At 32.6% G+C, this 23,167-nt stretch overlaps 2 protein-coding genes, 1 long non-coding RNA gene and 1 other non-coding gene across 5 annotated transcripts; 1 reads left to right on the forward strand and 3 right to left on the reverse strand.

Annotated features, from left to right (window-relative positions):
• Positions 1-1,362: 1,362 nt before the first annotated feature.
• Positions 1,363-7,981, reverse strand: LOC148923813 (uncharacterized). The gene is made up of 3 exons (XR_016132742.1): positions 7,815-7,981; positions 3,398-7,750; positions 1,363-1,671 (listed from the first exon to the last, which is right to left on the reverse strand). It is a non-coding gene; the product is annotated as an uncharacterized LOC148923813 (long non-coding RNA).
• LOC125207089 (protein LONGIFOLIA 1-like) lies at positions 2,230-7,319 on the forward strand. 2 transcript variants are annotated; one of them, XM_048106298.2, is made up of 6 exons: positions 2,230-2,522; positions 2,741-2,971; positions 3,438-3,484; positions 3,578-5,464; positions 5,547-5,697; positions 6,393-7,319. In XM_048106298.2, the coding sequence occupies exons 2-6, from the start codon at positions 2,830-2,832 to the stop codon at positions 7,163-7,165; spliced, it is 3,000 nt and encodes a 999-aa protein (XP_047962255.1). In that variant the 5' UTR covers positions 2,230-2,522; positions 2,741-2,829; the 3' UTR covers positions 7,166-7,319. The 2 variants fall into 2 exon arrangements, with proteins under 2 accessions (XP_047962255.1, XP_047962254.1); XM_048106297.2 differs by having other exon boundaries at positions 2,745-2,971.
• Positions 7,982-8,204: 223 nt separating the features above from the next.
• TRNAK-CUU (transfer RNA lysine (anticodon CUU)) lies at positions 8,205-8,277 on the reverse strand. The gene has a single exon. It is a non-coding gene; the product is annotated as a tRNA-Lys (tRNA).
• Positions 8,278-21,356: 13,079 nt separating this feature from the next.
• LOC125207814 (uncharacterized) lies at positions 21,357-22,830 on the reverse strand. The gene is made up of 2 exons (XM_048107313.2): positions 22,674-22,830; positions 21,357-22,491 (listed from the first exon to the last, which is right to left on the reverse strand). Exon 2 carries the CDS (start codon positions 22,440-22,442, stop codon positions 21,591-21,593), a length of 852 nt encoding a protein of 283 aa, XP_047963270.1. The 5' UTR covers positions 22,443-22,491; positions 22,674-22,830; the 3' UTR covers positions 21,357-21,590.
• Between the last annotated feature and the right edge of the window lie 337 nt (positions 22,831-23,167).

Consider the following 23,167-nt stretch of genomic DNA (forward strand, 5'->3'; position numbering starts at 1 on the left):
TATTATTATTATTATTATTATTATTATTATTATTATTATTATTATTATTATTATTATTATTATTATTTATGAAGTTGACAAGCCGAATCATTAGGCGCCCCAAAAATGCAATTTTTGGCACTAATAACAAAACCCTTTGCCTTCCCTTATATTGCAATTCTATTTGGTTGGCCATAAAAAAAAGATTAACAGTGCATTTAATTAGCAAAATAATGATAGTGACTATGTAATCTTAAAACTAAATGCAAGTTCTTCATTACTCCGACTGCAAAAATTCAAAATACAAAATAACTTAACTATCAAGACATTCTAACTAGTGAAGTTCTCCGAAATTTTTTTATTGTTGTTGTTATCTCTATTTAAAATTTCATTTTTTTTAATACTCCTTAGTATGTGAAATTCAGAAAATAAAAGAAAAGTAAGACATGGCATTAATAAATGGAGGGTAACAAGTAGGCAATTTCTTGGCTATATTTGATTAGGTGGGGAACCATAATGTCCCAAAATATGCAGAGGCACAAGCCAATAAACAGCTATATATCATCATCCATACCATCAAAAGTGTTTCAATTTTTTTTTGCTCAAATTTAAATACAATACTTCTCAAATTCTCTCAAACTCCATCAAAATTGCATTATTTTGCCCATTTATGTTTTTTAACAACTCGCATCATCTAAGGTGACAAGATTTAATTTTAACTTAAAAAATCTAGGCACAATGCAGTATGCTCAATGAATGATTAGTATTTTCAAAAATTTTACAATGTATTTAATTTTTTTTTGTGAAATTCTTGTTTATTGATTATTAACATATCAATTATTCACATAGATCCAAAATAGTGCAAGTGAAGTGATAAGATAATGATACGGACCATACGGTAGCGATTGTCAAGTGATAATGTAAAAGAAGACGAAAGACTCATGAATAGTGCAAGTGAAGTGATAAGATATTACTGCAAGTTACGCAGTCCAATATTATTACATTCAATCTCCTAAAAGTAAACTAAAATTCCAGATTGTGGCACATAGACAAATGATACTTGCATAAACCTTCTCAAAACCTTCTATAAATGGGAAAAAAATTGTGTGTATAAAAAATTGTGTAATCTTTGCCATATAAATTTGATGAATTGATGGACCTAATAATCGGACCACATATGTAAGAAGAAAAGTTGCTCATTTATTGATGAAAGGCTTAAACTGACACAGATTTTACAGTTCTTACTTCTTACACATACACAGAGGGAAGATGCCAAACTGCAAGGTCAGTCTTTGAATTGAATTCCAAATATATGTGAAGAATAGTTGAGAAAACAATTTCTCATCATTTAAAATTGAATTTTAGGAAAATGCCAGAACTAAAATCAAATATAGTACTAGTATTTTATTTCCTTTCAGAAAGAGTATGTTAAGTAGATATCATGCTATGCTAATGTGATTAATACATGTTATAATCATACAACGACGATTCATCTAACTAGGCTTTCATCGTACCTCAGTGCGATTATAGGTTTAGTCATATAACGACCACGGGGGCCAGGGGCCGAACCACAACCGGGCCCGTTATCGTGGCCAGTGGGACTAGTGAAATGAAGTTCTTCTCCCAAGTGAAGGTTCTGATGAGAAATCTAGCATTGAATAGTTCCAACGACATTGTACAGAAACTGATAATCTGTTTTATGGCAGCAGAAGTGATGTGAGACAGAAGATTAAATTTCAACCACCCAATAATAACTCTCAGCTAGCCCAGTTTGGATGTGTTTGCAGCAAGAATTTATTACAGCCAGCTGAAGATCATGATACTCAACTCCATATCACAATTCAAAAATGAAAATAATAATCCCACCATCAAATCAAAAGCTCATGAGATGGAGTGGATACATGTAATGATTGAACAAATTGCTAAATACTTTATTCAGAAAAAAGTTCATGTTGCTTTCTAGATGATTGGGAAGAAAAAAACAGGTTTAGACTCAAAGGGGACTGCCAGTGCACCAATCCACTTTCTTGCATTACTGACAGAGCCCACATGCCCATATAGAGAGGTCCTCCTGCCAGAACTCAGACCCACCCCACCTCATACTGTCCACATGGAAATTTCAAGAAAATAATCACTAAAAAAAACAAAAGAATATGTCCCACTTATTCACACTAGATCTGACCCACATTCTCACCTCAAACAATTAAATAAAACAACCTGTTTTTATAAATAACCCATTCCCACTACAAACTAGCCTCTAAATCCAGCAGCCTTTTTTGAGAGCCAAAAGATATACAAACTTATATTTCTCTCTGTGGAAAAAAACCCAAAAGGAATAACATCTTTTCTTGATTGTTTTTTTCTTTTTTCTACTGATACATTAGAGGTGAGAAATTGGGATCTAGGTTCATTGTTCAGTCTCTTCAATTTGGTGGTGGCATTCAACAGAGGAAACTGTCTGCCTTTATCACTGGAATCTTAAAAAGTGATCATTTTTAGACCAGTGATCTCAAGTCATCATACAAATTATTTGCACCTTCTGTGTAAGTGCACTGTCTTCTCTTTCTTTTTCTCAGAGTTTTCATAAAGGCCAAACAATAGAAATGTTTGACAAGACTAATATCCTTTCGGTGACAGAGATTTTTCTTGACAAGAAATATCCTAAAACTGAAGCTACTTAGCTATGAAAGATCTATGATGCATGTGTTTGAAGCTTATCCCTGCATATATATAATTGTAAATGCATGATTTCTTGAACCAGGCAGCATTTTTTAGGTGACTCAACTTCGCAAAAATATTGGAGACTGTACGAGCTATTGAAGAGGTACGGCAGAGGGAGTGGAGAAGAAGATGTCGTCGTCTCTACGAGATGAAAACCGAGATCTTCGGAAGCAGATGGGATGCATGAATGGGATTTTTCAAATATTCGACCGTCACCATTTCATCACCGGAAGGCGTATTAGCAGCTGTAACAGCAAAAGGCTGCTACAAGGTAATCCTGAAGTTTCAGTTTTTAAAACTCCATAACATATATGAATTCATTGCCACAAGAATTTGTTATTTCATCTTCTCTATGGCTGTTTATGATAGTATGAAATTTAATTGAAGTAGTGTTAGTCTCTCTAATAGCAGGGGAAAGTGTCCTAGTTTTTTGCCACTATTAGATGTAAAATAATTTAATACTCTTAAGTGAAAATGTTGCATGAAAATGTGAAGTAAGTTGTGGTAATCTACTAAGGCAAGATACTACTGGATAGGAGCAGAGGCATTTGTAAGACTAGATGAATTTAGTTAAAGAATACTAAGACTAAGACTACAAAACTGTTTAGTATCAGCAGACAGTGATCAGTTCAGTTCTAAGAATTCATGTAAATAAGAGCAATTAATTTTTATACATTCAAAGCACTTATTCACTTACAGTTTTGCTAATATTGAATGCACCTTTTGCATTTCTGAAGGTGGGCAGCACCAAATGGGGCAGCAATATGCAACAAAATCCATTGTGGTAAGGGAGAAATGAGTTTCCTTTCATGGTTGCCTGTACCTATTAGTATTTATAAGTACTTTTGGAGATAATCGAACGACTTACATTTTTCAGGAAAAGGGTATGGAGATGCAGAAAGAGAAACCAAGAATCTCCAGTGAATCATCCCGAGCCTCCTTTTCATCCTCTTCATGCTCATCGACATTTTCCTCGCTCGATTTCAGTAGAGCCATTCAGCCAGAAACACTTTCACTAAGACAAATCAGTATCCCTGAAAGCCCATATCAAACCCCATCCTCAAAAGCACGCCAGCCTTCATCGACTCAGGGCACCGGATCACAAGATCTTCGAGATGTAGTGAAGGACTCGATGCACAGAGAAGTCCGGAGTTTGTCCATCAAATCCCAGAGCAAAGATGAAAGAAGAGGGACCGTGATGAAACACATCGACTCCCCCAGGCCCTTGCAGCCATTTAAAACCGAGAAGCTGAAAGCTGCAAGTCAAAGTGGAGTGCCTCGTGGTCTTGCCAAGGACGAGCGGCTTGCACTTCCTCGCTTCTCTTACGATGGAAGAGAATCGCGGGAGGTGTATAAGTCGGCCATGAAGCCCAAAGAACTGCCAAGACTGTCCTTAGACAGCAAAACCAATTCTATGAAGGCCTTTGAGTCGAGATTGAACTTTCTTGGCAGGGAAATGCAAGTGGAGAGTTTGAAATCCAGCCAAGTTATCCATCCGAATCAAGAAATTGGAAGCCATCAACGAACATCCAGTGTCGTAGCGAGGCTAATGGGTTTGGATGCTTTCCCGGGAGCCATTTCCACAGACGAGATCAGGACTCCAACGATGAAGTCATGCATAAAAGAGGCGTTTCTTTCACAGCCAGCAGAGGAACACAACAAGCAAATTCAGTCGAACCACTCTCCTTGTGTTTCACAAAACACTCCTGCTTCGCCATCATCAAAATTGCAGACCGCCAGTTCTGTCAGGAAACCAACCACATTTTCAAGGTTTCCTGTGGAACCAGCTCCGTGGAGGCAACAGGATTCCAGTCAATGTTCTCCGAAAATGGCTTCCAAATGCAGAAAAGTTGCCACAACTACCCTGCATCAAACTTCAGTTTATGGTGAGATTGAGAAGAGGATAACCGATCTTGAATTCAAGAAGTCGGGTAAGGACCTCAGAGCTCTTAAACAGATACTTGAAGCAATGCAGAAAACGAGAGCAAGGATGGAGGATGAAAGAGGAGTTTCTGCACAGCTCACATCGCAAAGGAGAGGGTGTTTGGAAGAAAGCTGCCCCCATCAGAATTCCAAGTTAGCAACGTGGAAGAACAACAAGACTTTCTGCCATCCTACGGTGAAGGAGCCTCGCAGTCCAAAGCAATTAGATTCTATTGTGATCGTAAAACCAGCCAAAGTGATGGAGAAAGTTAAACTTTCAGTTCCCGCTCAGTTGTCAACTGTAGAAACATCACATCTGCAGAATCTCACCCCTAAATATCACAGGGGAAGTTCAGTTCACAGCCAAAAAGCAAACAATCTCACACCAGAGAATAGAAATGTCAGGCATCAAGGTCGACATCTTCATTCTAGTGAAAAGAAGACTTCTTGGAGCACTTCAGAACTGGATAGAGTCTCGACAACAACTCCACGCATGAAAGTTGAAAATTACACTACTCCTGGTAGGAGTTCTGGAACAGTGAGTCCAAGATTACAACAAAATGCTCTCAGGGCAGAATCAGAATCGGTGAGGGTGGGAAAGTATGGCAGCAAGAAAGTCATGGAAAAAGGCTCTCAGATCAGAAAAAACAGAGTCAAAGCAAAGGATCAGCAGTTGAGTGATGACCAAATGAGCGAGATTAGTGGCGAGACAAGATCCATGAGCTACCAAGGTGACACAGCTTCTGTTGTATCAGAAAGCAACAACAGTATAGTCTCACAGTCGGAAACAGAGGTGACAAGCCTGGCTCGCTCAATCAAAACAAATACCAGACAAGACAAGGTATGTGCAAAATTTATAGTATGCCAAGCGTGTATGGTAAGCTAGTTTTGGTTCACTAACAAGTGTCCTTTTTTGCCTTCAGAATCATATGTCAACAACTAGAGAACGCATGCCAGCAGTTGAAAGTGTTGTAACCATGCTGGAACAACCTAGCCCGATCTCGGTTCTTGACAATACATTCTATTGTGAAGATTCACCATCTCCAATAAAGAAAATAACAACAGTTTTTCAAGGTATAACTCCATTTCTCTCAGTATCAACCTAATTTCAGTCTTCAAACTTATAAACTTGATCAGTAATTTTTGTTTATTAGATAAAGTTTGTTACATCAATTTGGAACTTTTACCTAAATCATCAAAACAAGAGTGGCATGAACATCAAATATTACAATTACTTGAAGACTTGATTCAATGCATTTCCAACACATGTAAAAGATTTAGCATGTGTCAGACATTAATAGCTGGAGACTATTTCTCATTTACCAGTTAGGTCTTTGATAGAAGCTGTTTGAAATGAGATTAGTAATACATAGTAGTGATAGTTGGTAGTGATAAACATTAATTCATCCAGCCATGATTATGCTCTATCTATGTATTTAATGTGAAACACTAAAGTATCTAGAAGAGAATGATGAATACCATAGATATCTGTATACTCCCTTGTGCCATTTCTCTGTCTTATTTTGGCAGTACAGTGTGCCATAATTCTTTTAAAATTACAGAAACAAGTTGCTATTAAATGTTCCTAGATGAAGGTTTGTCACATTGTTTATGAAACTAAAAAATCGGCTAATATCACCAGGAAAGTGTGTGTCAGAGAACTAGCATGCATGACATAGTTTGACATATATATTTCATAACTTATCTGCACAAGATTTTGGAAGCAGTATCTGACTGGTATATTATTTGTGTTTTCTTGGACTGAATAGAAGATGAAGGCCAAACTCCTGATGAACAATGGTGTCTTCAGAATCTACATCATTTAATGGACTGCACAAGACTGAATAATAATTTCAAGTACAATCAGAAGTTAGAAAACGTGGGATACTCGGTTCAAGAGCTTACACAACTGAACAAGAAAACAGATGGAGCTTCTGTGAATCACAATGGCAGCCTCAATCCTGATTATAGATACATTAACAAGATACTACTGACATCTGGGCTCCTCAAAGACTCAAGTGTCATCTCAACGACTGAGAAGCTCTTTTCCTCGCACCACCTGATCAATCCAGACATGTTTCATGTCCTGGAACAAACAGAGGACATCAGAGAGGCAGTGAATGGAGCTGTCATTGAAAAGAATGACAAGATGAATTTGGACAGGAGAATCCAGAGAAAGATGATTTTTGATCTGGTAGATGAAATATTAGTCCGCAAAATCACTTCAAGCAGATTATATACAGTGGAAAAGAAACGGGCAAGTCCACAAGGGCTGTTGAAGGAAGTACATTTGGAGATGGACCGTCTGTGCAGGATATCAGATTGTGATCTTGAGGAGGAAGATGAGATGACCAGGCTGTTGAATGCAGATATGATGCATAATTCAGAAGATTGGGTAGATTACCGCGGTGAGGTTCCTGCTCTGGTGCTGGACATTGAACGCCAGATTTTCAAAGACCTGATAAATGAAGTGATCACAGGTGATGCTATGGATGTTAGTGACTGGCCAAAGCGGCACTGCAGGAAACTCTTTGGAAAGTAGTACGTCTGCCTGCTGTTATCTTACTTGATAGGAGTATATCATAATGCTTAGATGCATGTAATTCTTCCTCTGATTCAAACTATAACATCTCTGGCCTAATGTATAAAGAAATATAACCCCTCTAGAATATAGAGTACATCTCACTTATGTTGAACTACAGTCTATTTGTTAATGTAGTGGCACAATTTATAACAAACCAAACAAAAGTGACATAAACATCAAAATTAAGTGGACGACGTTGTTGCATACGATGCTAGCACCAAGACTCAACATGGTTCACATATCACACTTAGTGCCTTGAGTTGGCATTGCTAGCTGCATTTATCTGCAGATCGTGAACTACTCATTGTGTCGTACAAACTGAGTGCAGTGAGTAGTTCACGAGTTGTAATAAAACATTTCCAGCTTAGTTTACTTATACGAAGCGGAATAATTTTTCTCCCGGTTAAGGTGCATATTAAATTAAAACAACCAGGTTCGTCGGAATATCAAGTAATGGATCACATACATAGATTAGGCCAATGAAATTCAGAGAGTTTAAATATTGCAACAATGAAGTAGCTGGATGAAGTAGCTGGACAAATCCTGAAATAAAACAACACCAGATTTATGTATAAATAAATAAGAATATGAATAAGCATCATGTTACCAATCGCTTCAATTGATGAAGATTGCTTCAAGGCATCTTCACCTCGGTCTGCTGCAATTCACACTGCTGAGTTACGTTCACAAGTACCTGTGCCTAAACAAAATCAGCAATTTTCTAAGTATCAACAGCAAAACTAGGGTTCAATCAGAATCGAAAAGGTTTTGCAACAGAACTGAGCCCCTAAAACACGGAACATTAACCCAAAAAAAGCGGGAACTGTTAACAGTCGATTCATACTGACGACGTCGTTTAACGGTAATCGGTAACAATTAATTTTCAGTAAAATGACTCCAGTAAAATATTGCCGCATCAGTAAAAATTAATTGTCAAGAGTAATAAATAAACGCCTACGACATCGTTTCATTCATGGCTATACAAAAAAATAATAAGCGCCCACCGTGGGGCTCGAACCCACGACCACAAGGTTAAGAGCCTTGCGCTCTACCAACTGAGCTAGACGGGCTTATTGAATTATTGCATCGTATTATGTTACTACTAGATTTATTACTTCTTAACTATTCAATTTTTGTGCATTCTACTCTATTTCTGCTGTTTGCGAGAGTCTGAGATATTGTACACAATTTTTTTTAAATGTTTAATTATATTTATTACTCCATTTTATTTTTAAATAGATAATTAGTAATAGTATTTAATTTATTGGTCTATGAAAGAGTGCTAGTTGGCATTTGGCAATGACACTTTAAAATAGAAAAATTCACTCAAATCATGCCACTTAAGCCATATACGCCCATTAAGATTAAAACATTACATAAGGCCCATGACATGGTGGCCGAAGGCCCAAAGCCCTCAAGCCCACGAGCCCGCTCTCTCACATCTGTTGTTTGACGACGTCTTTCATAAAGTATTTGAAGATCGAAGAGAAAATTTAAAGGATGGGTAGAAATCAAACTTGCACACCATATTATTTATTATCCAAAAATATGAATTTTGTGTCTAGTTTCATGTGCATTAAATTAAAACGAAAATATGTGTTAATTATAAGAATATGTTCCATGAGCATGATAAAATGTTTAAATATGATTTTTAGTATATCAAAATTAACCCAAGAATAGAGTATTGATTTTGTTCTTATAATATAATTGGCAATAGTCTAAAATATGTTTAAATATTTACGCCTATAATCATTATTTTATATTTATCCATGAGTATTGAATTTGTTCGTTGATCCATGAATTTTTAATTAGAAATTAAAATTAAATTGGTAACCTTGAATTTCCAAAATTAGAAAAACAATATAATCGAATGATTTAATCAACTATATTTTAAATATGATTTCAATATGATTTGTTTATCTATTATTTTTTTATATTTATTATATAAGTAAAAACGGGTGGTAATATGAAACACGATCGAGCATGTAATCTACAATAATTGTTTTTTTATATTCATCCCAGAATACTATCTTTTGTATTAGTGACAAGTGTCAGATAAAAGAAAAAGAAGTATAATACTGATATTAGTAGTGAATAGAGCTAAGAACTCTAAGATTTACTCTATCTTTTACAGTTTCTTTTTATGTCTCTATAATCTTAATGTTCATCTTTAAGTTAATGATTATCTTTAACTGATCCTTTTGTATTACTTAATAGTATTAATAATTAAGCAGTACTATAAAATTAATTAGCAAATTACATGATTAAAAAATATATATAATTAAATAAATATAAAAGGAAAATATTTCTAAAATTTATCCCTACAAAACGTTGTCAACCTTACAATTTACTATGTAATCTTTCGTTTCAAAATTGAGAAAATAGTGTATATATGGAGTATATTATTCTATAGTTTTATGGATTATATATTAAATTACTTAATTTGTCACTAATTAACATTACTAGCATAATAGCATTAAAAGATATGACAAGATAGTCTCTCTATTTAATTTAATTTTCAAATTATATAAAAAGGAAATCGTTTCCAATATTTAGTTGAGTTTTTCATCTTTTGGGCTTGATGGAATTAATAAAAGAAAAATATAGCATTTTGTTTATAATTGATTCATTGCAAATTAAATAAGTCACTATTTACATTATATGCCTTCAATATTTTACATTAAATCAGTCATAATTTGCATTATACCAAATTTCAAATTATATCAACCACATCATATGCATTCCATATTCTTTTATTTGTTGTAATCAACATAATTATTCCATATCTCCATATTTCATACTATACACATTCCACTATAAAGTCAATGTACTGCATTTAATATTTCATATTATACACATTCCAAACATAAAAGAAATTAAAGAAATTAAAATTTTAAAAATTAAAGAATCAAAATCAAAATTACATATTTTAACGGGATTCGACTGTAGTCATACATTTATATTACATATTTCATCGTGATATATCAAAGTAATATTAATCGTTAATTACTTATATTCAATTCGTTGTACTTTGTATATTAATAGTAATTTTCCTATATTGTAAAGTTTCAAAGTGACTAAATCATTTATTTTTATGACAAAAAGTAATAGTAGTACTGCTCATAATATTTTATAAAACTAGATATCATTAATATTTAAAGAATAGTACTACTCTAAATTTGGAAGAAATATTTTGGAAAGGTGTCATTAAGAAAATTAAAAAAACGGAAGAATGGGTAGAGATTAATAAAATTGTATCATTGATGTATTATCGTAGTAGTTTTGTGTTGCAGTGAATGTCAATGTCATAATATGATACATGCAACAATATTACTATGCTAAACAAATTGCAATAAAAATGATAATCTATTTCGAAATAAATTTTTTATCATATGTTTATGATTAACAAATGCATACCATTTTTTATTGTTCTTCTAGGGGAAATACTCTGAAGAATTTTCGCATATCAACGTCGAAATATACATCTTTTGTTGATTTAATCATCCGTTGCCAAAGAGAAAGTTTGGAAAATGTAATTGCTGTAAGACTTGAGAGAAGATTTGGGGTAGTAATTGATTTTGTGTAATTGTAGTAGTTATTGCTTTTATAGATTTGTAGGTGAATATTATTCTTAAGTTTTGAACTCAGTTTGTACTAACTTAGTTGGTACATAACTTTTTGATATGAAATCTTAAAATAATCTCCTTAGTCTTAACTAGAGAGAGTATGTTTTTCTTATAAATTTATAAGAAAATATATATTCTTAAATATTGTATTCATAAATATTGTACTCCCTTTGTCCAAATTAAGTTGGTACAAAACTTTTGGGCACTGAGTGTGTTAAAATAATTTCCTTTATTCATATCTCGCAAGAATTATATGATTTACTACGAATTTCTTCACCTGCGCAACGCGCTGGGGATATCTTAAAATAATCTCCTTAGTCTTAACTAGAGAGAGTATGTTTTTCTTATAAATTTATAAGAAAATATGTATTCTTAAATATTGTATTCTGAAATATTGTACTCCCTTTGTTACAATTAAGTTGGTACAAAACATTTGGGCACAGAGTGTGTTAAATAATTTCCTTTATTCATATCTCGCACAAATTATATGATTTACTACAAATTTTCTCAGCTGCGCAACACGCGGGGGATATACTAGCCCTTTTTGATTTTTTTAAAATATGAATTTTAAAATGACATAGATTTTTACAACATTTTATTAATCATTTATCGAAAATAAATTTTTCAGGTTAAAAGAGATTCTAATAATCTATTCTACAACTTTTAAAAGGGACTCTTCATAAATAAGGGAAAGTCATCTTATCACTATAACTATGATGTGTTCATTTTTTTTTTAAATATTTAAATACACGTCAATGATTGTTAATTGACTAGGAGATAACACTATTTTAAAGCTGATAAAACTTACAATCAAACAGACATCACATCAAGTTTTGAATATAGAGACAAATTAAATTATACATGACAAAGTTATACACAAAATTAATATTACTAGCATTAAAAATATGACGAGATAGTCTCTCTGTTTAATTTAACTTTCTAATTATATAAAAAGGAAATGGTTTCCAATATTTAGTTGAGCTTTTCACCGTTTGGGCTTGATCGAATTAATAAAAGAAAAATACAGCATTTTGTATTATAATTGATTCATTGTAAATTAAATAAGTCATGATTTACATTATACGCCTTCCATAATTTACATTAAATCAACCATAATTTACATTAGACGAAATTTCAAATTATATCAGCCACATCATACGCATTCCATATTCTTTAATTTTTTGTAATCTGAAGTAAAATTCCACGTCATACGCATTCCATATTTTTTTTATTCCACATCATACGCATTTGAAGGGTCGGGTTTTTGCACGTGTGTCGTGTGCACGTGTCCCTCCTTTCAACAAGATTTATAATTTTCCCACTAATGCAACAAATATTACTAAGTATAAGCGGCAAGAGCGGGGTCGAACCACAGAGACTATGGACCTACTCGGATCGATTCCATGACACAAGCGGAAAGGGGGTCGGCTGCTGCCACGCATTCATTGAGTGGGTTAAAACTCTAATTTACGTGACCTGGCGGAATTAAACATTAAATCTACTTGACCTGGCGGAATTAAAATGGACTCTATCTACCTGACCTAGGGGATTGGAAAAGTACGGACACTTGCAACTTGTAAACTGGAGTTAAATTGACTAGAACATCTGTAACTAAAGGAACATGCTGAAACTTTCCCAAAATAAGCAGACAAAGATGCAAAAGTAAGTGGGGACCATTTTTCCTAAACTGGCTGGGGCTGGCAGAAAGCTGGAAAAAACAAAAAGCAGATCTGATTCTCTAACTAACTCCTACTTCATCTTCTCCAAACAACCAAGTAAAAACAGAGCATAGAACAGAGCTTCAACACCATTGACGAAATAAAACAGAGCATGCTTCAAAACGAGACGTAAACACGAAATTCAAGCTAGAACTACCAGATCTACGCTACTGGGTCAAGCAGAAAACGAAATGAACACAGATTACCTTGCATGCATCACCTAAACTATCGGATCTCAGAAATCGAGCACGTGAACAACTAAATCTCATCCTTTAAACTACTGGAAATCATGTAAACAACATAGATCTAAACATCTAAGTCACCAATTGCGAAAAGCATCCAAGAAACATAAGTAAATAGCATCAATAACATGAAAATAAACACCAAAGCTTCATAAAACCGAAAATAAGTCGAGATCCAAAGGTGAAGTCGTCAATTCCTCCGATGAAACTACATATTTAAGCCAAGAAAGCAACAAACTATCGAACTAAACTAAGAGAGCGGTGGTGTTAAGCGCCTACGAGAGCTTCCTACGTAAACTACGATAGCGTTAAGCGCTACCTCATAATTGTGGAAAGCTTCTATTTATAGAGTGGCTTTAACTTCAACCCTAAGGAAACTTCTTGTCAGTATTTGACCATTTTACCCTTGCAATAATTGAGGATCTTCATGTCAGCACGCCATTCTGTCTATTTGACCAGGTAGATGACTTTTTCTGCACTTTTGCTCCATTTCTACTCTTGTCGTCAACTTCCTGATTCTCCTAGGTCCGAGCGACGACTTCTGGTATTTTACTTCAAAATCAGCTATTTTGCATCTGTCAGGTCAATTAGCACAAACTCCTGGATCCAGCAGATTTCTGCACACTTAAGCTCAAAATTTGTGCATTATCTCCCCCAAAAGCATATAATTTTAACCCAAAACCAATGCATGAAACGAGCCTTATCAGCATTCCATGTTCTTAGCAAACAAAACAAATTCAAGAAATCTGGAGTAAAATTTGTGGCATGGAAGAGGTAGAAATAACTAAGAAAGAGAGGTGCCGCTGGGAGGAATTGAAAAGTGCCGTTGGGAGGAATTGAAAAATGCCGTTGGATTATATAGTGAATAATGCAGCCCTAAAAGTGAATTTGGGCTAGGCTAACATGTTTTGGGCCAAAAATAATTAAGGCTTAACTAAAACCTACCTGAATTAATAAATGATAATTTAAATTTTAATTTATGGCCGTGTAGGAGTATTAGTTTTAGTAAATTGAAGGTATTAGTTTTAGTAAATTTTAGTTATAGTCGTGTAGGAATATTAGTTTTAGTAAAATTTTAATTATGGTCATGTAGGTATATTAGTTTTAAACTTTTAATTATGGCCGTGTAGAAGTATTAGTTTTTGTAAATTTTATCACCCACTTAAGATAACGCATTTTCCTTTTTAGTTTTCCCGAAATAAGATGACACTTTTCTCTTTTTTGAAAACTTTCCTTCTTCAATTAATACACTTAACCACGTTTCTTATTCCAATTAAAATATCGAGCTCTTTTTTTCTCTTCATTTAAATCATTAATTGTTTACTTTTGTGGAATAAAAATCATTCTTAATACTGTACTATATAGTGAGATCAAAATTTAATGTTATTAACAATAATTAATTATATACTTATTCAATTAATAAAGTAGTGCATCGCGCTGGGATTGGATATAATATATCATTAGACGGATGGAGAATATAACGATTTGATTCTAAAGTTCACATGTATCAATAAGACATGATTATGTACTTATTTGATTGCTAAAAATATCGTCAGTTTCGCATCGCGCCTGGCTTAAAGTGTAAATCCAACACTCCAAGGGTTTAGTAGCCCATGAGGTTAGGGTATAGTACTGACTCAATAAAATAGCGTTCGCTAAGTGGTCAAAGTTAAATCCATCTCCAAAGGGTTTAGTAATCCATATGGCTAGGTTGTAGTACCGACTTAGTAACATAGTTTACAATATAACAACATTGTGCAACATACTTTTTTTCTATGTAATATACTAATATTCTATATGAAATATAAAATATTAACTATATAAATTTAAAATATTAAATAGATGAGTTAAGAACATGTGCTTCTCGCATTTTCAAAAATTATATTTTCTTTTTACCATCCATCATAAGAAAATACTAATTTTTAGTAATTATTCAATATATCATACTATTAGTCAATAGATTATTTAAAATATCAATAACTATACCTACAATTAATTACCTAAATTTCATTGTATAGTTGTAATGGGCTTCAATAAGATCTTTAAATTATGGCTTTCATCTATTTATTTATTCAACCTTTAATAAGCCCAAATCAAATTATTCGATATAAACTTCTAATTTCCCTAAAGTTTAATAGCACTCTTTACATTAAATATTTATTATTGCATACCAAAAACTAATATTTTTATGTAACTTTATCTTGTGTTGAAGTGAAGAGAATAAAGTAAGAGAGAGAGAATAAAGTAGAGATAAAAGTATTTTCACTTTTAGCGTTGTCTACTCGATTAATGTCATATTCCTAATTGCAAATCACACGTATATCAATGATGCATATTCCAAAAAGTTTTCTCTATTCTCAATGCATTTTCCTATTCCCAATTCACATTGCACAGGCTATAATGGCAAATGATGGACTGGCTCAACGAATGTTTGCATTTTATTTCTCACCATTATATATATTAATTTTTATAATAATAATAATAATAATAGTAATAATGTTACGTGAAATATTTATTATTGCATAATAAAAATTGATATTTTTATATAATTTTATTTTGTGTGTGAAGTGGAGAGAGTAAAGTAAGAGAATAAAATAGACATATGAATTTGGGCTAGGCTAACATGTTTCGGGCCAAAAATAATTAAGGATTAACTAAACCCTACTTGAATTAATAAATGATAATTTAAAATTTAATTTGTGATCGTGTAGGAGTATTAGTTTTAGTAAATTGAAGGTATTAGTTTTAGTAAAGTTTTAATTATGGCCATGTAGGTGTATTAGTTTTAAAATTTTAATTGTGGCCGTGTAGGAGTATTAGTTTTAACAAATTTTATCATCTACTTAAGATGACACATTTTTCGTTTTAGTTTGCTCCAAATAATATGACACTTTTCTCTTTTTTGAAAACTCTACTTCTTCAATTAATACACTTAACCACGTTTCTCATTCCAATTAAAATATCGAGCTCTTTTTCTCTATTCATTTAAATAGTGCATCGTGTTGGGATTGAACATATGGACAATATTTCATTAGATGGATGGGGCATAATATAATGATTCGATTCTAAAGTTCACATATATCAATAATACATGATTATGTACTTATTTGATTACTAAAAATATCGTCAGTTGCGCATCGCGCCGGGGCTGAAGTGTAAATCCAACACTCCAAGGGTTTAGTAGTACATGAGGTTTGGGTATAGTACCGACTCAATAAAATAGCGTTCGCTATGTGATCGAAGTTAAATCCATCTCTAAAGGGTTTAGTAATCCATAGGGCTAGGTTGTAGTACGACTTAGTAACATAGTTTACAATTTAACAACATTGTGCAATATACCTTTTTTCTATGTAACATTCTATATGAGATATAAAATATTAACTATATAGATTTAAACTATTAAATAGATGAGTTAAGAACATGTGCTTCTCACATTTTCAAAAACTATATTTTCTTTTTACCATTCACCATAAGAAAATGCTAATTTTTAGTAATTATTCAATATATCAGACTATTAGTCAATATATTATTTAAAATATCAATAACTATACCTACAATTAATTACCTAAATTTCATTGTATGGTTGTAATGGGCTTCAATGAGATCCTTAAATTATGGCTTTCATCTATTTAATTATTCAACCTTTAATAAGCCCGAATCAAATTATTCGATATTAACTTCTAAGTTCCTAAAGTTTAATAGCACTCTTTATTTTATTATAACCTATAGTTATTATTAGGTTGACCATCATCATTAATAGAACTCTTTATTTATTATAAACTATAGTCATTATTTTTTATAATTATATATGGATTTTGGTTCCATTCGGAGCTTTAAATTTGAAATTGAATTTCTTTCGATTTTTAAAATTAAAAAATCGAAATGATAGATTAATTGATCATATTTCTGATATGATTTTTAGTATGTCAAAATTATCCCAAGAATAGAGTATTGATTTGCTCTAATTATATAATTGGCAATAGTCTAAAATATGTTTAAATATGTACTCCTATAATCATATAGTATTTATCAATGAGTATTGACTTTGTTCGTTGAGCCATGAATATTTAATTAAAAATTAAAATTAAATTGGTAACCTTGAATTTCCAAAATTAGAAAAACAATATAATTGAATGATTTAATCAACTATGTTTTAAATATGATTTCAATGTGATCTGTTTGTTGATTAATTTTTTTTCATATTTATTATATAAATAAAAAACTGATGGTAATCTAAAATTTAATCGGGCATGTAATCTATAATAATTGTTTTTTATATTCATCCTTTAGTAGGTATTGTATTGTATTGTTTAAACTCAAAAAAAATTATGGTGTAAACTCAATTTTTTTTATTATACTTAAATTGATTGTCAATATGAAACTTATTATATTGAATGAATGCATGAAGTTTCTACGGTTAACAAGTATTATACTAAAGCTTTGGATAGGAGTATGTGTGATATTATGTGAATTTGCTATAAATTAAGTATGCGCCATTTGAATAGGAGTTTGCATGTATTGTGTTTGGTGGTGATTTTGACAAATATTACACGTTATTCTTTGGGTTGTCGGTAGGATATTGTCACTGTTACTATTAATACTACTTCATAATTATAAATAGTTAATTAAAAATACGGAAGAATATGAAGGGATTAATAAAATTGTATCATTGATATAATATCGTAGTAATTTTGTGTTGCAGTGAATGTTAATGTCATAATAATTAATATGATACATGCAAAAATATTAAAATGCTAAACAAATTGTAATAAAAATGATAATCTATTTCGAAAGAAATTTTTTATCATATATTTATGATTATAAAATGCATACCATTTTTTATTGTTCTTCTATGGGAAATACTCTGAAGAATTTTGGCATATCAGCGTCGATGTATACATCTTTTGTTGATTTAATCATTCATTGACAAAGAGAAAGTTTGGAAAATGTAAATGGTGTAAGACTTGAGAGAAGATTCGGAGTAGTAATTGATTTTGTGTAATTGTAGTAGTTATTACTTTTATAGATTGGTAGGTGAATATTTATTCTTAGTATAGCATTCTGTTTGTACAAATTTAGTTGGTACATACCTAAAATAATCTCCTTAATCTTATCTAGAGAGAGTATGTTTTTCTTATAAATTTATAAGAAAATATGTATTCTTAAATATTGCATTCTTCAATATTGTACCCCCTTTGTCCTAATTAAATTGGTACAAAATTTTTGGGCACGGAGTATATTAAATAAATTTCTTTATTCTTCAATATTGTACCCCCTTTTCTATCTGTAAATTATTTTTAACTGTCAAATATGTAAAATATCATGTATTAGTAATTAAATAATATATTATAATTGGATGAATACGTAATTTGCTAATATGATAATTAGATGAATACGTAATTAATTAATACTATTATAAATAGATGAAAAGTTATTAACTATTACTCGTGCATCGTTCAAGTATAATGTTGCATTTGATGTTGTTGTGATTGTTGTTTTCTATGTTTTGCCGAATCTATCTCCTAATTTGCATGTTGTTTTATAATTTTTCGCAATAATTGTTGAGGGTTTGTTGGATAGATTTGTTTTATCAATTAACATAGAAAAAATTATAGTTTGTGTTTGCAAATTATATAATAATATGATTTTGTATTTTTAATATTATAACTGGTAGTATTAATATGAAGTACAGTATGGATAAATATAAATTAGTGTACAAAATCATATGAATATCGCGTGTTTTTCTATTGACATTGTTGGTATGATTTATTTTTAGTATTTCTATATATATTTTGTTTTAGAGTACTGAAGATTGTGAATAATTTAAGGTTTTATATTAATTTTCTTAGAAATAAATATTTGTCATTATTATAAAGAATGAATGTTGTATTCGTAGAGGGATTTTGTTTTTCTTATTGATTTATAAGAAAATATCTATTTATAAATATTGTATTCTCAAATATTGTACTACCTTTATTTCAACTAATTTAGTACCAAATTATGAATACATATTTGGATGTTGTATACAAAAGATTTGGCACGCAGCGCAACGCGCTGGGGATGTACTAGTTAAGATTAAAACATTACACAAGGCCCATGACATGGTGGCCGAAGGCCCAAAGCCCTCAAGCCCACGAGCCCGCTCTCTCACATCTGTTGTTTGACGACGTCTTTCATAAAGTATTTGAAGATCGAAGAGAAAATTTAAAGGATGGGTAGAAATCAAACTTGCACACCATATTATTTATTATCCAAAAATATGAATTTTGTGTCTAGTTTCATGTGCATTAAATTAAAACGAAAATATGTGTTAATTATAAGAATATGTTCCATGAGCATGATAAAACAAAAATTAATAAATAAATAAAATACTCTTTTACAGCACGTAATGCTGATTGGGACATCCCAAAGTCACTCTTTTGCAAAAGAAGTGATTGAACGAGAGGAAGAAATTATTTTTGTTTTTACGATATATAATGAAATGCAAAAGTTATACTATTATGTCTTGTATATATCAGAAGTCTCGTTTTTTTCATTTTGGCATGTCTCTGAATAAAAGTTCCAATTCAATTTTACTATTAATGATAATAAGTCACACATTTCACTAACTTCATTCTATTCACATTCTATTATAAAGTTATTGTGTAAAAATAAGATTTACAATCTGCTAATTTTTTTCCACCAATTTTCCTTATGGAGGAAGCACGTTGTTTATGACATTGGTAGAACAAATAGTATATATAATATAACTAAATTACTGATAATGAAAGTTGGAAAAAAAAAGGTCTGATGATATTTGGAAGATTTGAAATTTCTCAAGTTTTTCAACTACATAAACTCTCTAAAATGCTCTCTCGTTGCAACTCTTAAAATACGAAGTCTTAAACAACTTGCAAACGCTGAGGAATTTGAAGGCACATTTATCTATTAAATGGAGGCAATATTATTTTAAATTTTTTAAAATTATTTCAGATAATTATAACTGATTGTAATATACAACAAAAAAGATAGTACCGTTTTTAACCAAAGGTTATGAATTTAGGCTCGACAAGAAGGAGATTAGTTACTCACTCCCACACCACTTTTCAACTTTCTCCTAAATAATTTTTGTAAATAGTATAGAGATAATTTTATAAATATATGGCATGTTAATATTGAAAGGGTCAATTGTACTTTAGGATCCAAACTTTACCGTCATTTGCAAAAATAGCCTAAATTAACATTGAAAACTACAAAATGGTCCCATCTTTTATTAAAGTTACAAAATGATATGAACTTAATTAAAAAAAATTTGAAAATATGGGCAATTTTCTTTAAATTTTTAAAAATGGCCTGGACTTTAAAAAATAAAACAAAAACAGTTTTGAGCAAATATGCATTTTTACCCACACATATTTGAAAAGAATAACGAACTCCGTTTAAGATAATTTGTTCGATTGTCTAATACTAGGAGTAATATACACATATCAGTTAACTCAATCAAATGAAAAGAAAATAATTTTGCACGAAAATACTTTTGAAATGAATTAAGCATGCAGCCATATAATTTAACAAAGCCAATGCATATACGAATTTATAAATAGCAAAACCATATGACGAAAGTAAAGTAGCCTACAAACCCTAATTCCCTTGAATTCGTAGTGTTCTTTAAAAAATACTTAATTCTGAGAATTGATAAAAAAACACAGACACAACCCATTACTTATAAATCAGACATCTACACCATATGGCAATAATAAATACATGGTCCTTCACCTTTTCTTGACAAAACATCAATCATCCATGTTATATATAGGAGTATCTATTATTTCCATATTCAACTTAATTTAATTAAAACACTTAATTCGGATATACTGACAAGAAAACCCAAAAAATTGCCCTAAATTGCAGAGAAATTGCTAAAAAAGACCACACATGCACATATATACAAGTAGACTAATTAATGTCGAAATAATTAACTTATAAAATGAAATCTTCATTTGCTGGGGGTGCTTGAGCCCACCCTAGCTCCCCCAAAGGAGAGTCACTGTTAGCACTTATGTTATAGTAGTATAGAGAGAGAGAAAGATGTGGTCCTTGTACATGCACACACAGATTCACAAAAGATAGAACCAAACCCTAATCAACTGCATGTACCTTGAACCTAACATTTTCCTTCTTTTTTTTCTTTTCACTTTTTGAAAATGTGGACCACAACCCATCTTTCTTTATTTCTTTATTTCCATTTTTTCCTCTCCTTCACCATAACTCTTGATCTGTTATATTCCAATTGGATCTTCAAATCTGAAGCTGTCTCATTCACAAAACCCTTATAAATCTTCTTCCTCTGCTGATTATCAGCAGCATTTAATCGATTTCATTATATTCTTCAACATCACTTTAATGTTATTGCTAGCTAGTACATGAACAAGAAAAATCGACATTTTATTGTATGCCGGAGCAGGGACCATTCTACCTAGATTTTTATTTTTGATAAATACATAATTAGATTATTCAATCAATTTTTTTTCCAGTCTGGCAAACAAAATTTGGGGGAATTATGCATCAGTTTGTGAAGCAAGAATTAATGAAAGAAGAGAAAATAATGTCACTATGACAATAAACTTACTACTTACTACAATCCTATATACTTATAATTTGATTTGCTACATGTAATAACACAAGCCCTTGAATTCATCTATTGTAATAATATGAAAAATTAATGACACAACATATATATAAATTCAATACATAAGCACCTTAGTTACCTTGTGTCACGTTCTTCTCATCAACATGAAATCACAATCTCGATCATCGATCATCTGCCTCCGTCGTTGCTTTGTGAAGGGAGGAGATTGGCAGTAGTCATGTTGAAATGTGTGGATGGCTCATCCACATTTGGTGTGGATGCGGCTTGGTAGTTGTTGAGTTGCTTCATGTCGAATTCGGCGTTGGAGATTTGAGACTGGAAATAAGGCTGATGGTACACGAGCACCTGGTGGTGGTGGTGGTGGAGCGGCGCCACCGGGTTGAAATTGTGCCAGTCATCGGATTGCTGATGTGGCGGCGGCGACGAATTAGGGCTTCGGGGAGGGTGGGAGAGGGTTAGGGTTGATGGATCCCATCTCACAAACGAATTGAACGGAATTGAAGATGTAGAAGAAGTGGTAGTGGTATTGATGAGCAACGAGGCCGGGTTCGGGTTAGGGTATGAATGGTGATGAGTGAGTGGAGATGTTGGCCAATGATGATCATCTCTCTCTTGAGTTTGTGATGAGATGTTTTTTGATTTGTGTTGTTGTTGTTGATCGAAGTTGTGGAGGAATGTGGCGGGAGGGGGGAATTGGAGGGGTGGGAGCTGGTCGATCTCGGCCTTGGCCGCATTGAGCAGCCAGTCTACGACCTTGCTCGGCTGGTTGAGGCCGAGGCGGTCTTGGAGGTCGTAGAGCTGGATGGCAGTGGGGACGGACAGACGCACGCGTCTGTCCCTCAGCCCACGGACAGTGCACACCTTGCTGTGCCTGTCCTTGCCTCCCAAGGCTCGCGACACGCGGACTATCCGGGGATCCTTCATCCTCCATGACGCCCCCGGCCCGGGCCCGGGCCCGGCCTTCAAACCCTCACTGCTCTCTTGCTTAGCTGTTTCTCTTAAACTCATCTCATCATTCATGAATGTGTAAATTTTATCTTTAAGGTAAGCATGAATCTTGATATTCTACCTGCACATATATATATACACACACAAATTAATTCTTTTTTCAAGAAAACAAGAGCCCTCTTCCAAATCTTCAAGATTTTTTCTATAACAAAGTTAGGGGAAAGAAACATAAATTGAATCAAGAACATCAATTGAATTCTTCAGATTTCCAATATACACATATGAAATCAAGAAATCACTTACTCCAGCTTGTCTGAAATGATTTGTGTGACAGAAAACTGCTGCAGTAGTAATCAAGAGGAAAATTTGTGATTGAGATATTCAATTTCCCTAGCTAGCAATAGCATGTAAAGATATACTTATACAAAAATGTGATGTTTGGAGAAGAAGGGAAGATATTTGGGCATTGGATTGACAATATATGCTTAAAGAAAAAGCAAAGAATGGTGGAGGTGGCGCCACGTGTGCACCGGCATCAGAATGTGCTAGTCAAATTCTCATCAAAGCCTTCTCAAATCTTGAAAAATGAAATTTAATTGTGGTTAATTAAGCTTAGCTAAGTAGCTGTCAAAGTTTTTGGACTAATATCCAAGTTTCAACTAAGACAACTTCCTTCTCAAAATCTAGCTAAGAAGACGGTGCATTTCCAATCAATGGGACCATTTCTTCTCTAGAAAAAAAAAAGTGGGCTTTAATGCTTTATCGACAACTACAAAAAGCATTATAGTGAATTTCCC

Source organism: Salvia hispanica, chromosome 6, assembly GCF_029641045.1.
Source record: "Salvia hispanica isolate PSC_SH4W2 chromosome 6, Shi_PSC_v1, whole genome shotgun sequence".
Classification (NCBI taxonomy): domain Eukaryota; kingdom Viridiplantae; phylum Streptophyta; class Magnoliopsida; order Lamiales; family Lamiaceae; genus Salvia; species Salvia hispanica.

What these genes read in the sequence shown, in the direction of transcription:
- LOC125207089 (XM_048106298.2), top strand. Translation starts at nt 2,830, where the DNA reads ATGTCGTCGTCTCTACGAGATGAAAACCGAGATCTTCGGAAGCAGATG. An exon ending in CAGCAAAAGGCTGCTACAAG is followed by an intron (nt 2,972 to 3,437) that starts GTAATCCTGAAG and finishes GCATTTCTGAAG; the next exon opens with GTGGGCAGCACCAAATGGGG. An exon ending in CAAATACCAGACAAGACAAG is followed by an intron (nt 5,465 to 5,546) that starts GTATGTGCAAAA and finishes TTTTGCCTTCAG; the next exon opens with AATCATATGTCAACAACTAG.
- LOC125207814 (XM_048107313.2), bottom strand. Translation starts at nt 22,442, where the DNA reads ATGAATGATGAGATGAGTTTAAGAGAAACAGCTAAGCAAGAGAGCAGT.